The sequence below is a fragment of the Streptopelia decaocto genome (genome assembly GCF_964273445.1).
Source record: "Streptopelia decaocto genome assembly, chromosome: 2".
Lineage (NCBI taxonomy): Eukaryota > Metazoa > Chordata > Aves > Columbiformes > Columbidae > Streptopelia > Streptopelia decaocto.
Window position 1 is genome coordinate 148,323,376 of NC_138655.1, and position 16,326 is coordinate 148,339,701.

At 38.7% G+C, this 16,326-nt stretch overlaps 1 protein-coding gene across 7 annotated transcripts in view; it reads right to left on the reverse strand.

Moving 5' to 3' along the window:
- Positions 1-16,326, reverse strand: part of EPC1 (enhancer of polycomb homolog 1) — a 68,848-nt gene that overhangs the window by 21,725 nt on the left and 30,797 nt on the right. For all 7 annotated transcript variants that reach the window (XR_014183215.1, XR_014183216.1, XM_082044317.1 and 4 more), the window contains one exon: positions 2,474-2,633. Coding sequence is in view for 5 of the 7 variants with exons in the window: in XM_082044313.1 (XP_081900439.1) it covers positions 2,474-2,633 (160 nt within the window). In the remaining 2 variants the exon portion in view is untranslated. The remainder of the gene's footprint in view (positions 1-2,473; positions 2,634-16,326) is intronic.

Below are 16,326 nucleotides of genomic sequence, written 5' to 3' on the forward strand. Positions count from 1 at the left end.
AACGCAAACAACTGTTCTGTTTTCCACAATATGCTAGGAAAATAGAGCATTCAAAACAAGATCTCCTTAGTTCTCATGCTTCATTCAAGTTGTTTTAGTTCATAAGAGAGCCAATTTTCTTCCCAACTGCACATCTGGAAACACACTGTGAAAAGCATCCCTTGCTTTTAATAAATAAGTAGAATACAATTGCAGCTGAAAATCACCATTTCAGCTGTTAGACAGCTAGATAAGGAAAAGAAGAACGGAAAGATGTAATCTTAATATCAGCATGGAAGGCTGCTAGTATTAGGTTGGTGCAAAAGTAGCCGCGTTTTTGCATTGTTGAGATCTGCTGTTTTATTTAAGAATATATTCCAATATCAATGTGGTTATGTTGTACATAATTTTAATGCGCTTTTCTTACTTTACGCTTTGTTTTGTTTTCTTGCTAATGACTTAATACTTGCTGCTTGTTTTATATTTATTTTAGACTATGGAAATTATGTTAAATAGAAAGCAAATTCAAGCGTTTTTCTTATCTGAGTTCAAAATGGATTGTAAAGCAGCGGAACCAACTCAGAACATCAATAACACATTTGGCCCAGAACTGTTAACAAACATACAGTGCAGTGGTGGTTCAACAAGTTTTGCAAAGGAGAGCCTTGAAGATGAGGAGCACAGTGTCCGGCCATTGGAAGTTGACAACGGCCAATTAAGAGCAATCATCGAAGCTGAACCTCTTAGCACTACATGAGAAGCTGCCGAAGAACTCAACATCGACCATTCTACCATCGCTCAGTATTTGAAGCCAATTGCAAAGGTGAAAAAGTTTGATAAGTGGGTGTCTCAGGAGCTGACTGAAAATAAAAAAAAAAAAATAATCATTTTAAAGTGTCATCTTCTCTTATAGGCAAGAACAATGAACCACTTCTCAATCAGATCGTGACATGAGACAAGCGGATTTCATATGACAGCCAGCGATGACCAGCTCAGTGTTGAGACCGAGAAGAACCTCCAAAAGCACTTTCCAAAGCCAAGCTTGGACCAAAAAAAGGTCAGAGTCACTGTCTGGTGGTCTGCTGCTGCTCTGATCCACTCCAGCTCTCTGAATCCTGGCATAACAGTTACATCCGAGAAGGACGCTCAGCAAATCGATGAGATGCACTGAAAACTGCAATGCCTGCAGCTGGCATTGGTCAACAGAAAGGGCCCAATTCTTCACGACAAGAACGCCTGGCTGCATGTCCAACAACCAATGCTTCAAAAGTTGAATGAATTGGGCTACGAAGTTTTACTTCATCCTCCATATTCACCTGACCTCCTGCCAACTGACTACCACTTCTTCAAGCACCTCCAAAACCTTTTGCAGGGAAAATGCTTCCACAACCAGCAGGATGCAGAAAATGCTTTCCAAGAATTCACTGAATCCCAAAGGATGGGTTTTTATGCTACAGGAATAAACAAACTTTTCTCATTAGCAAAAATGTGTTGATTGTAATGGTTCCTATTTTGATTAATAAAGATGTGTTTGAGTCTAGTTACAATGATTTAAAATTCACAGTCCAACACCACAATTACTTTTGCACCAACCCAATATTAGTCTCTTCATTTGCTTAGGAGCAGAGCAACATGCTCTAATCTACCTGATCTTCAACATGATCTAGTGGAAATCGTCCTTGCTCATTTTGGGGGGGGATCAACAAGAAGGCCTTTAAAGGTACCTTCCAACCCAAACTATTCTGATTCTACTACTTTAAGCCATCACTGAAGCTTGGACTGATATAGAAGTCTAATATCAAACCAAAGTTAATTAGGCATGATATCTGTTTACATAGCACAGATATTACTTTTTAAATTCTAGTGATCACACCATGCAACAAAATTCTGGAACAGGTTATACATTTTTATAATGTTTTCAATGTTTCAACCCTCACATCAAGGGTCACATCCATATAGAATAGCTGCTATCTTTCAACAAAACCAAAGCTCAACACATTTGCAGGCCATTGGTGATATCAAAAAACATCTACCTCTAGATATCGAATACTTCCATCCAGGCACTGGCAAATACTACTACTATTGCCATTTCTGCTTGGCCTCCCAATCCACCCTACTGTCACTTTATCCTGGTTAAACTTCAGGGGACAGGTACTCTGCTTCTTAACTATGTATCATATATTCTCCTCTTCAAGTATATTTGTGTCTGTCTTTGCTAACAAACCTAAATTCCCCTGCAAGCTGTAACTACTGAGTGTTATACAGAGGGCAGGAGTGGGCCTTTGAGACTGCCAAATTTAAAATACTAACATAGAGACACAGACTTCTTGATCAAGAACTAAATATACCTCTTCGGTTAAGAACTATGTATTCCTTTACATGTTGGAAAAAATTAATTCTCAGAAGTCTGCCTTGATGTGAGCTCAATAGACATTTAAGCTAAGTAAAATAAAGTTCTTGGTATAGACTTAAATGAATTAGCTACTTTACTTACGCTGTATGTGAATCAGCTGCTTTGGCATTTTAAATTCTCCGGGATATATAGATTCATAGTATGCAATATTACTTTCTGCTTCTGGAACCGGTATAACCATGTTATCCCTCTTCTCTCCATATACTTGTTGTGCTGAGATAGCCCGCTGGAGATGATGTTCCTATAAACAAAAAAGTCAAGATGAAAATCTGAGAAAATATTTTCAGAGCTCAGACTTTTTAAAGTTGAAGGATGCCTATTTTCTTGCAAATGTTCTCCTTCTAAATCCCTGAAACCAGACCTAAGAAATTGATAATGCACCCTCAACTCAACTTGCACTCTATAAACCAGAAGGTGTTTCCAGTAGGTGGAGCTCTCTCTCTTGCAAACACACAACTTGTCAGTTACTGAACTCAGTAAGCCAAGTTGCACGTCCTTGGCACAGTGAGCTACATAAATCGATCTTTACATACTTCTGGAGAGATACTTAAGATTGATTAGACATACAGATTATAACAAGTAGCTGCAGACAGATATTCGCTCTGGTATTAGTCTATATTTGCTACCGCCATTTATTGCCAATGATGTCAGAAAACCAAAAAGGAGGTCTGCCATCATCTCCTATTAAGAAAAGAAGCAACTATTTTTACCCAGAGAATGATTCCTAAAGACATTCTCATTTATTGCAACTTTTCCATTACCTTCCTTTTCCCCCTCCTAATCTTTCAAATAAATGTTAAACTATAAACCAGAGGGTGAGAATAACTAGCTTTTAGCAATCTGCAGCTTTTTTCAAGCTTAAAAGTAAATTACATTTATATCTATTACTACAACCCAAGTAACTAATTAGGAACATTATGAATTCTAGTAATTTTCTAATGCAACTATTTGAATGCATTCCATTTTTCCTGTGGTGCTGCCAAGACAGTAAGTAGCACCAGCAGTGTTCATATAGAGTTACCAACAAAAACCACACAGCAATGTGTGCATATATGTAAGTGGTTTACTGACAATGTAACACAGTATTTTTTTCCCTAGTACCAAAGCTCTTTTTAAAAATTTCTATACTGTTCCTCCCTAAGTGCTCAGTAAACCAGCACTGCCAATGCAGTTCTCCTTGAGATGCTATAAACCAGATCAATGAAACACCCAAAAAAAGGAACTGCAGCAAAAGGGTGGCAGCGATAATTGGTTTCAATATTAAAGTAAAAACATAACAGTGTCCATCCGTATGCTCTTATTACCTCTTTATCTGACTTCAATTTACTCCCTTCTTCAGTACTATAAAGGCAATTAACATTCTATCAAAACTTAAAAAAACCTCACAAAATTATAAAATAGTGAAAGTGCAGCGTTAGTGCAGTCTCAAACTAAAACGTGTTTCATGGTATAATTCTGCTGCAAGGACTCACAGCATTTTAGCCTATCTTTACCTTCTAACAAGCTATAGAGATTTTTTTTTCCCACATCTGTCCCCTGTTAAAAAGTTTGTTCATAAAAAGAGACTAATGATAAGAATAAGACATACCATAGAGTTTCAAGTAAAACTCACAGGACTGATTTTGATCCTCTAGCTCTTTTTAAGACATTATGTCACCTAGGAGATGCAGCAGCTAAAATGCTTTCTTGGGTACAGTACAAAATAATTTCTTTTCTAGCTTTTTAGTGAAGCACTGCTGCTGGACACTTGAAATTTGTGTAAACAGTAATAATTCTTCAGGATTTTGTCCCAACAGCTACAGTTGTTGCAGAACAGGGAATTAAGTTTTATTTCCATATAGTACAGGAGGATTCTTAGTCAAATACACAGTAATAGCCAACGGTTTTTGAATAACAGCAAAGGCTTACTGTTTTTATAATCATATGAAGGATTCCCAATATGTTTACGCCAACTTGTGTTTTTAAATGCAAAAAAAAAAAAAAAAAGTGCTTTGTTTCAGGGAAGGGGGTTAGATGCTAAATTAAGATTTCAATTTCTCTGATCCATCTCTGGATATGGTAAAGGGCACTGCCAGTTAGTATCACTGGAAAATTACTATAGTGTGGACTAACAGGCTTCAGTAACAAATATTTAAAGAAAACTTAACAAAATTCTTGAAACAGAAGCACAAATCACAGTTTTGCTTAACTTGCATCCCAATTACAAAAATACTCAGTACTTGAGCAATGTTATTACATGCACATGTTATGAAAGCAACTGGATAGAAGTTCCTCCACTGAAACAGGCAAACTAACCTGCTCTTCATACATCTGTTTTAATTCACCACAAGACACTCCGCTAAATAGAAGACATAGACCAGGCAATGTTCCCTTTACACTCCCATACACCCACTTCTCACTTATTTGGACATAAATCAGCAACAGACACTTTGTTTCCAACTTCAACATCTCAGCTAGTGGCTCAGCACAGCTCTCTCCCAATAATATAATTAGGTGTGACTGGTAACTCTGGAAGCACTTGTTTTTAACATGAAAGCACATTTAAACGTCTACAGTTAACTAACCTACTACAGCTTACAGTTTCTATCCTGCAGTCATTCTCCATTGTGATTGCACAGCAGATTACTCCCACCCAAATGCAACACCTCATTCATCTGAAACTGCAGCTGTCCATTTAAAATTGCAAAGGTTTCCTCAGTTTGTCAGAATGATTTTGAATTCCAAATCTTAATGAAACATGCTGGCTGCCCTTCATGGTACCTTGATTTAATATGTAGATGCTGTAGTCCAAGTCACTTGTGAAAACACCAGGCATTTAAAGACAGACTGCTTCAGAAATTGAACAAATCTTTCCACTTTGACTATTCGTCCATTTCCAGATGTAGATTTCCAATCAGATATATCTCCACTATACAACAGTTTCTATAATACTGTTTCCGTTCATTGCATAACAGAGCAGTATCAAAAAACCTTTTAAAAAAGTCAAGATACAACTATCCATTAGGTCCCTTGTCCTGACACATAAATAATTTAAGAGTGGATTAACCAGGGTTTGTTCTTGAAAAACTCATACTGGTTGCTCACAAAGAATTTGGTGTCTTCCAGGTAATTACCGGAGCCAAATAATTTACATTATCCATATTCCTCCAGGAACTGCTGTTAAGATGGTTTGTTTGTAACCCTCTAGCTTCCACCTCTTCAACAGGCTGTTATGGGGTTTTGGTTTGGGATTTTTGGTTTGAGGGATTTTTTTTGTGGGTGTTACGTTTGTTTGGTGGTTTTTGTTTAAGAAGCATGGTTGCAGTGCCTTCTGCCCTTCTCCTCTGGAATATCATCTGCTCCTCAAAAGTTCACAAACAGCTGTGAAATCATTTCAGAATGACTCTTTCAATTCCTAGCACAAATTTTAGGTGAGTTAGTCCAGCTCAAAGGCTGTCATTTATCATGCGAGAAGGAAACTCATCTAACAATTCACTACCACCACAAGGTACCATCTTGTGCCCCTTGCTGTCATTCTCCATATTACCACTGCTTGAGGCCAGACTGAATCTATGATGACAGCTTAGGGAACCAAATCCACAGAAAGCCATTCCTCTCATTTCTCCTGAAAACAATTAGAAACAATTAGTCTCCTGACAAATTAGCTCTCTGAACTGCCAGGGTGGAGGTGGGAGGGAAGGCAGTGGAGAAAGGGAGGAAGACAAAAACATGACTCTGTTTGGTAGCAGCTAGCCATTAAACTGGCTTAGCTGCATAACTACATTAAAAATGTCTTTTTCAAATTAATATCAAGGGCAAAGAAAATATTAAGACTCATGAAAAGCTATGGCAGAGAAACATTTCAACTATCTCATTATCAAATACAATCAAGAAGATTTTCTCTTACTACAAATATTTACAGAATATGCTCCTCTTATTCTGCACATTCATTGCTAGATGGGTCTCACCCTACTCCTCCTGTTGAGGAGGAACCTTTCACATAAATAGTATTAATATGTGAACAATTAACATTTGTTCCTATTCCACCGGCTTCCACTTTCAGTGCATTTGGATTTCTGTGTTAAGGTATCCTTCTTAGTGAAGCTACATTGGAATAACTGCAGTTGTCTCACAAAAACTCAGTCTGAATTCCTGAAGAGCACAGAAGACTTTACAGTTTCTTCCCCCTCTCTCTCAACTTCCCTTCCTTGGATCTTTCATAGATACGCTGTTTCACAACACGTACTTGTTGAAAGTAGTTTATTCTTACTGAAACTGCCTTTCACTTTTACATTTAACTATTTTCAACCTGTTAGGCTTATATCCAGAAAAGCTTCCCTCTTCAGTTGTTTTCTCTGCCTGACATAAAAAAAGCTATCAGAAAGACAACTTTGGGAGTTGTTTGTGCTGTGATGCTAATTTGATCCAGTACTTCGGAACGATGGTACTGTTCCTTAAACTTCATTCCCTCTACCTTGTACTAATACCCATCTGAATTTGTGTTACACGCTATCCAAAACGTTTGTCCAAACCCTAAAAATCTGCTTGCTTCCCCCCTCCAAATTAATTTTCCATCAGGTTACACTTCCTCCACTGGCTCATCAGGTGGTAAGACAACCCCACAGTCAAAGGGATGCAGGAGTGCTTGGCCCAGAGACAGAAGGTGTCTGCGGAAAAAAAGCAGCTTCATCACTTTTTGCAACACCCAGCCCATAACATGGAACTTCACCTTATTCATCCCACTATATTTCTGTCCAGTAAAGTATTTGGACAGTTAAAATTCCAACATTTATCAGATTACCCTGCTAGTTGTTTAAAAAAACAAGAGCTCAATAACCACTTTCCTCCTTTAGAAATTTTAATTATTCAGTCTACAGGAAAAGGCCACCAAACAGCAACCCTTCTTCTGACTACCCAGAATGTTACAGGGTCTAACATATTTCAGAAGTTTTCTAAGTAAAATTATATCGTGACACCATTCTTTATTCTGTAGTCTTCCTTTCTATTAAGATACCAAGGTGGTCCCCTGTATCCACTCTTATTGTGTTAGTGCTGCCACGCATGTTTCAAAACATCAAAGAGAGAAAAAGCAATCTAAAGCAAGTTGGCAGTAACAAAGGCACTATGGAAAGCAGGAACACAGCAGAGCAGCTCTCACCAACAGCCTGAAGGAATTGGAACTTTTGTTCAGTTCTGCCTTGGGGATGCAACAGGACCTCTCTCAAACGATAATGCAAGGACACAGGTGTAATTCTTCAAAACAAGTTTAGTACTTTCGTACTTCCTGCATTTTTAGTACACAGCATTTAACAAAACTGAATTACAATAATTCGAACACAAAAGAAAGGATACTGTAATTGTGGTTCAACCTGACTACAAGAAGGAACTCTTGTCTGTAAGCAGAAACAAGCAGCAGCGTAGCAACTGAAAGCAAACAGTATTTGCCACCTTCTGCACTTAGCTAATACTTGGTAAGTTTTTGGCAAATGACTGTTGGACTCCAAGTGAGTTACAGTTTCTCAAAGAAAACCAGCACTTGACAGAGCACAAAGATTTCTTTGATGAAATATTTACTCTGCAGAACACCTTGGATACCATATTCAAAGTAAGATAACCGTGACCTGGTTTTGGCTAAAACAGGACCGACTATCTTTGAGTGAATTTTCCTTTCAGTTAAGTTTCGTTTATATAACTCACTTTTCTGAAGTTGGCTGCACGTTTTTCAGACAGTGTCTGCTTCCAGAACTGATAATTCCTGATGTTTACAGTTTTACTGAGCTAAAGGCAAGAATGGTATGCAGAAAAGGCCCATGTTTATACTTCTTTCTATAGCAGTCAAAGTCGCTGATACATCTCTCATGTTCCACAAGTGAAGGCTTGTAAAGGGTTATACTTGCAAGGAGGGGTGGACAGAACAGGTGACCAAAAATTGACCACTTCAGGTTTCCATGCCATACTCATCATACCCAGTTTCAAGCTGAGAGATCATGAGGGTCTCACTCTCTTTGTTCATGGCCAGGATCTGAAGAGGAACTTGTCTGTTGTTCTCCTGCCTTCAGTCCTATCTGTGCATTCCTGAATCCAGTTTCCACCTACTGTCAAATCCAGCCCAGGATTTCCTGGTGTCTGCCCTGCGGCCTCTGGCACAACAACAGACCCCACTCTATGATCAGCCTCAATATTCGTTTTGCATATTTTGCATTATATCTGTAATTATTAATAAAGCTGGTTTAATTTTCCATCTTGGAAAGTCTCTCTTCCTTCTCCTTTTCCTTCACAGGGAGGGCAGGGGTTAATAGAGAGCATCTGTTGCTACCTTTATTGTTGCCCCGCTTTAAATGGTGACAACCACAACACAGGGAAGTAAAAGACCAAGTGACATAACCCTGTCATTAAGAGCTGAACAAACCAAAGATATAGAAAGCATATCATAATTTTAGAAAGTTAATTGAAAAAAATGTTCTGCAGGAGCAATAAGTGTATCTTCAAAAGAATTAAAGAAACAATCTGCTGTTTGTAACTTGACTGCATGTTTCTTCAAATAATTTCTCCAAATTATTCCAGAGCTCTGAAAATACACAATCATTTGAGGCACATTTGCTTAAGCAAACAACCAAAAGAGGTGACTCTGCAATCCAGTGCATACAGCAGAGCAGAAAGCCTCCAATTCTCCAAGCCTCCTGTAAGGAAGGGAGTGCTCTTTGTTAGGGGACACAAAAGATGTGATGGTGAAGGAAGCCACAGAGAGCGAGAGTTTTTAAAAATAGTGGTATTTATAAAACAACACAGGAGTTCAAGTCTGAGCACATCATAGTCACATCTTTGCCTCTGAAATACAAAAACTATATAAAAGGACACTACAGTTGATTCTGTCATTATTGGGAACCACATCAAACCAGTGCCCATCTACTTGTCTCTGTGGGCCTCCTGATTTACAGCAGTGACTGGGAAGAATCCTCTCACATCTATTCCTTGCCTGACAGTAGTACTTTCCAAAGTTACCATCTCACAGATCACATTAAATGTTTAAGATACCAGAACTAAAAATGAAACCAGTTTCAACAGCTAGCTATCAAGAAGCGTTAGGTTCACAACAGTTACACTAAACCAGATCACAACTGAGACAGAATCAAGCACATACATGTATACAAACTCACAGACCTCTGTCTTTTTTTATACACATTTTACCTTCTAGCAACTTGTGGTCCAAAATTTTAGAAAAAAATCTAAACACACAAGAAGAATCTAACAAAGTTGCAGCTCATCTTAAACACATTATAATTAAGATGAAATAAGAAAACATTGGGAACTGGAGAAAAAAAAAAAAAAAGGTTGTTAATTATGTCACCCAGAGGTGATGAACTGATGCAAGAGAAATTTGATTCCAGGCTATGAGGTAAAGATTTCTGTCTGCTAAATTCACAGGGAGAATACTGTTCCTACATGTAGGTTATCTCACATCAGTAACATTTACTGGTGGAAGGATAGTGAAGGACAGCAGAGTTGCCAGGAGACACAGCTGCACACCAAGACTTACTCGTTCCATACCATACGGTAGGGACTACTGAAGCACTTCTATGATCTGTTGCATGCAAATCACTCCCCAATGCCCCTTTTTCCTTGGCTAAGCTATGAGATATGTATCCTGTCTCTCAGCCACATAAGGATCTCAGCAACCTGCATGATGAGGAAAGTTGGCCTCTTTCAGAAGAGTGACAGTCAATCTACTCTACAGAAATTTGTTCATAGATTCAAATCTGTGCACAAAGGACACAGAAAGCAACAAAACCACCAAACGATCTCATTCATAGAATGGTTTGGGTTGGAAGGGACCTTAAAGATTATTTTGTTTCAACCCTGCCTGCCATGGGCAGGGACACCTTCCACTAGACCAAGTTGCTCAAGGCCCCATCCAGCCCGACCCTGAACACTTCCAGGGATGGGGCAACCACAGCTTCCCTGGGCAGCTTGTTCCAATGTCTCACCACCATAATCACAGAAGATTTCTTCCTTTAATCTAAATCTACCCTCTTTCAGTTTAAAGCCATCCCCTCTTGTCCTGTCACTACATGTCCTTTATGTACTACAAGGCTGCTATGAGGTCTCCCTGAAGCCTTCTCTTCTCCAGGCTGAACAACCCCAACTCTCTCAGTCTGTCTTCACGGGAGAGGTGTTCCAGCCCTCTGATCATCTTTGTGGCCTCCTCTGGACTCACTCCAACAGCTCCATGTCCTTTTTATGCTGGGGGCACCAGAGGTGAACACAGCACTAGCTTCACCTTCTCCTCATGTTAGCAAATCTTAGTTGTCCTGCAACTTACTAGTCAATTTATATCCAAGATTAGGAAGACCATATAGAGTGAGTGTTATCAGAGAATTACATTTAAAAAAAAATTATGCCACCCCTCATTCCCCACTCACATTATTCCTTCCCTGTTCCTAGAACCAGTTCAGGCATCAGAAATATGTTTGTGTGGGACTCTATTGCCACTGCCATAGAAAGGGCTCACCAAGGGACAGGCAAGCACCAGCAATGCTGCAAGCAAAGGTACAGAACAAACAGTCAGAATATAGTAGCTATCTTAGATCAATGTAAACTCTTCAGATATATTCCAGATTCCCTTAGCATTTTCTTATTACGGCAGCAAGTGGCTCTAGCAGCTTCTAGGATGACTGAAAGCAAAAATGCTCAGTTCTTCCTGAACAACAGGCTTCACAGCTTATTACAGAAGCACTTATTATAGAAACATACAAAACACTTTTACTACCTCACTTGCATATCCAGTCACACTTAACTACATGCAAAACAGCAAAGACATTCTGACAAGTTTGTTACAGCATCTGTTTCCAAACAACTGCTGGTAAAGAGCTCCAAACGTGACTGAGGCCATACTGATGAGGGCAATCTTATCCTGCCTTGCGAATCACAGGAGACTTCAACAGGTATTCTGGCACAAGATCATTCCCCAAGTTACACTGATCCTTGACTCTGAGACACCAAAGCTCAACTCCTAAATACCAGTTTATCAATCTGACCTTTGATAATGGCAAGGCAACAGTTATGTTGGTAAGCACACATGCATTTCTACCCTCTTGACTTCACGTACCTGAATATCATATAATGTGTTAGCAATAGTTTATATTTGGTCACAACAAGCATACATGATCGAAACAGGACAGAAGTGGTGGGTCAAAACAGCATCATGTCATTTCTTGCTCTTCCATTGTGATGGGTCCTGAGGAAGACGGTAGATCACTTTCCCCCACACACACCCCCAGTCTAGTCCACAGGCAATTTTAAGTATATATGGACACCTTCTTGCATCAATTTAGGCTACCTGAAGATTCATCCAAACTGCCTGGCTGCAGGTCTTCCCTTCTGAGGCTGCCAAGATCTCTCAATGCCCTGTATCATTCTATTCAGTAGAGAAAATTGTTCTCTTTTTACTATAGCAGAGCCTAAAGCTCTCCCTTCACATTCCAAACATGGAGGAGAACTATGGAGATCATCTCTGTTAATCAACTGCTGTCAGTCTCATGAGTAGTCAATTAAGAAGGATTCCACTGTAATTACTATAACAATTAGATCTCTCCTACAAATGCCAACTTAAAATAGCTGCATAGGATTAAATAGCAATTGCTCAGTGAAAATTTGGTCTAATTTACTTTTAAAAATATGTGGTTTTGTAATTAACAGACTATCAAGAAACCTTGCTAATTATTAGTGTTATCTGGAACACTGGTTAGAAATGAGGTCATCCACACCATCTTCAGCATCACAGTGGCCTGCTTTCCTCATGTTCAAATCAGAGTACGCATCTAAGAGTATGCAAGGAGTCTGCCCTTTTCTTAGAAAAAATCTTGCTTCCCTATTCAGAGACTTCCAGCAGCAAATTACTTACAACTTGTGGGCAATTTTAACCTGCCACACTTGTTCAGTGAACGGTGGCATGGAGGTGGAAGACACAGAGGGTATTTGACTCTGAAGTCTAACAACATTAGTACTAGAGATCACAACTCTAGAAGAAATGGAGAGTGATTTGCTGCCTTGTTACCAGAAGACTGAAATTATTTTCGTATTTGAAATTACCATGGAAAACAGGCAGGCAAAGATGAAGAGAAGAATGAGATTGGCTCAAGACACGCTAGAGAAAAATCACATACACAGCCCAAGTACTCTGGGAATCACAAAAACTCCAGTATTTAACACATACGTTAATTATGCAGTATAGTTCACAAACAGAATTTAACACCTCAGTCTTCCCAGGCACAGGTCCTGTTCAGGCTACCTAAAAATACAGCTGTGACTTGGCTATTTGCCAAATCATCACCGCACTGCACGTGTGCAGAAACACAGGACTCAGCATCAGTTTGAAACATTTTGTTCAGGAATTTCTAACAGCTCAATACTAGCAGCATTAGTAATGGCCATAAAAATTCCTCATCTTTTTTCCCTGTAATCACTTTGGCTCTCATGAAACTTCTCAGCCTATGCAGCCTTGCAACCCATGGAGGAGAGTTATTCTTAGGGGAGTCTTCTGTTGTGAGCTAAATCAGTTCATAGATGAGTAATGTAAGGACCACGGCAAGGTCTAGGAAAACAGTGGCACTGCCTCCTTTCAGTGCCAACACAGTTAAACCAGCTCAGCCCATCTCATACAACTTTGCTGCACAGCCACATTTCACAGGATTCCAGACTTAACTGCAAACCTGTTTAAGTCCCCATTCCTTATCACAGCCCACTGTTGCAGCTGTAGTGCTGTCATTTGCAAGACTGCAATGCATCGAAACTATCTCAGTGATTTATAATAAACAGAATAGAGTTTAATAACAAAATTCCCCCTAAATAAAGGATTCTAAAGAATGCACTAAAATGCTTTCAACCTATTACATAAGTAGTCCAGGGCATGTCCTCTAAGCTGAGATCAGACTGTAATAAAAAATGAGCAAAGACTTGACACATACGGTTTACAAGAATACAGCTTTCAGGTTAAATTCTACAATGGAATGAGAACAGCCCTGAGAAATTAGATTTTCCTTATCAGAGGTTTCAGCTATAAAACCATTTAGGAGAGCCTGAATAAATCTTTACAGCAAAATTATCTTCTCCTTGTATGGGAAAAACGGAAGAGGAACTTCAGCATCATTTCAGCAGTTAACTCTTAACAAAATTGTATCAAGTTCCAAACTTAAAAGATAGACACAGTATCTTGCTGCTTATTTAAACATTACTGCGCATCAGCAATACCACGTAACAACTCAAAAAAATCTGGAAGGCTGTGCACTTGAATTCCAGCATTTTTATTAGTTACAAGGACTCGATACTGTTAACAGTACTGAGCATTGATTTAAAAAAAAAAAAAAAAGTAGTGTCATCTGAATAATGAGTAACATGGTAACCCAACGTCTCAGCAAACAAGTGCCTCTTCTGTTTCACTACTTTTGTAAACAATAGTAAGAAGCATATGCACACAGGGTTGTGTGTTCCAACACAGACAAGTGTGCTGCAACTGTTCCAGTTACATATCATGGTAGAATAACATACACAGCACTGGATGAAGTTAAAGGTAAGTTATAAGCCTACATTTAGATAGATAACAGTATTTTTTATAAAGTCAAGTGAGTTGGGTGAAATTTTACACTACATTTCTCTCAAAGTTTTCTATGTTAGCTATTAAAAAAAAAAAAAATAAAAAAAAATCTACCTCTCCTTCCACAGGAGTTGTTCAGCAGAGCAGGTTTTCAAATGATCCTCATTAAACCAACCCTCTTTTCCTTTGCAGTTAAGGCATATCACAATCTGGATTCATTAACCAACTTGGCAGCAGTACAGAATCATGACAGGTAAGGCTGACAAAAACACAAGGCAACAATAACACACCATCTGAGAGAACTGCCTATGTCTTCCCAGTACGTCTACTGGAGGCTTAAAAACATTCCCTTCCACAGGCCAGACTGCACAAACTGTGGACATCAAGGGCTTCCAGATGTACACAGGCTCAAACATTCTGAAGAAAACACCAAGTCTAATAATTAAGAACAGGATTTGGTTTGTCAAAAGGCATTAAAAACAGATCTCAAAAAACAGTATCTAAAGCTACTACTTTTCTCCTTAGAATTTGCAGTAAGACTCCACAACTTAACATTAGCTGAAGTTTGAAGGTCAGGTCTCTGAATACCTACCCAAGGACTTAAACTAAACACACACGCAAACTGGCTGACTGGGCTAACCTGAGCACGAGACATTAGTAGTGACCAAACTCTTCAAAGAATGTAGAAACATTTTTGGAAACTAACTGCGAGCCAAATGTGGATTTTATCAGAGTGCCACTTTTCCTAACACCCACTCTAAAAGGAGCCCATGAGCATCCCTACTGAGGGCAGCCAGAACAGCACAAAACCCACAGCCATCCTTGCACAGCCCTGTTCTCTCTGACCACAGGGTACCAGAAACTGGGAACATGAGCCACATTCTTTTTAGTCTTTGTGTTTAGTAATATGATAATTTTTTTCTTCTATGAACTTTTTAGTCCAGAGTGCACTATGCAACTCTAATGTTAAAGAGGCTTGAGAGATATCAAACATCTATGCAACTTTGTTGTTGTTGTGGGGAAAAAGGCAAATAAACAATAATTAATGATAAATCAGTGAGTGAACTATGGGGTTTACATAGGGTCTTTAACACACGAAACTGGAACAAGTATACATTCCCGTTAGATCTGCTTCGTTTACTTGTCAGATTTGACTACCTCTTCTGTTAAGTACAGTTCTATTATATTATATCAGGCATTCATATTTATATAGTAATAGAACCTGGTTGATATTTATACTGAACATTATACAGCATTCAATTTATGTGGGGACAGTAAAGCATCAAAACCATTATCACGAAAACCAAGCATCAACACTTGTGTAAATTTGTTCACTCATGAGTTAAAGCTCAGCAGTTCACGGCAGACAAAAAGTTTGCCGTAACAGCCTAAACATCTAAGCTCCTTTTAAGAAGTCCCATGTGCATTCCACATAAAAAGCTCATATATGACAGTTCAGTTAAAAAATTCAAACTAACAAAGCTTTCAGAAACTTCCTTAAACTATCAAGCCTATTTCTGATTTCAAAAATAAACAAAATCTGTTAGCTTTATCCATCAGTGCTACAGGGAAGAAAGAGAGTCTATAGAAAAAGCACATGGTGAATCAGCAATGACTGAAAGCTAGTCTGCTAAACAAGCACACTCCTGTAGACTCCAAAATAACTGCATTTTTAGTACTTTATCCCTCAGTATAACACACAATGGAAATAAATTGTCATATAGTGATGAGCAGAAACGTGAGCTGCACAAATACACACAGGCTGGCAAAGAGTATGCCTAACCTTGCCCTTAAATAACTGTCACATTGTCAATGGTATCGAAGTTCCCATCTCAAACTCCTCCAAATTCCAACTTTTCTTATACAAAGAAAAAAAAAACGCATTGCAATTTGTAACTCTTAGTAAAAGAAGAGGCTTTTCCAAGTACCAAGACCGCAAGGTATCAAGAAAGCTGCTAAGACATTTGAGAAAACTAAAGCATTCCCCTCAAGGTACAAATGCTATAAGAGACATAATCAAAGAGTTATACTGTACAAGGCAACTAGTAAAGAAGAAATCTACTTAGCAACTAGTATAGAACTAAGTTTTGGCAAAATATGTTCATGAAAACTCAAGTAAAACCTACCAACACTTTTCAGCTAAACTGTCTTAGCTTCTGTATTCACAACAGATAAGAATTTCAGGTCTGATGCTAAAAAGGTAGAAAAGTGCTTCTTCAATAGCGACAGTGACAGGTGCAATACTGAATAACTTAAAATAGATTTTCCAAAGATTACACCACTGTGATGAGCTTATCTATATATTTCCTGCTGCAGATGTCAGTCTTCAGTTTGCAAATCTACAGATTTAGATACTTCTTGGCTT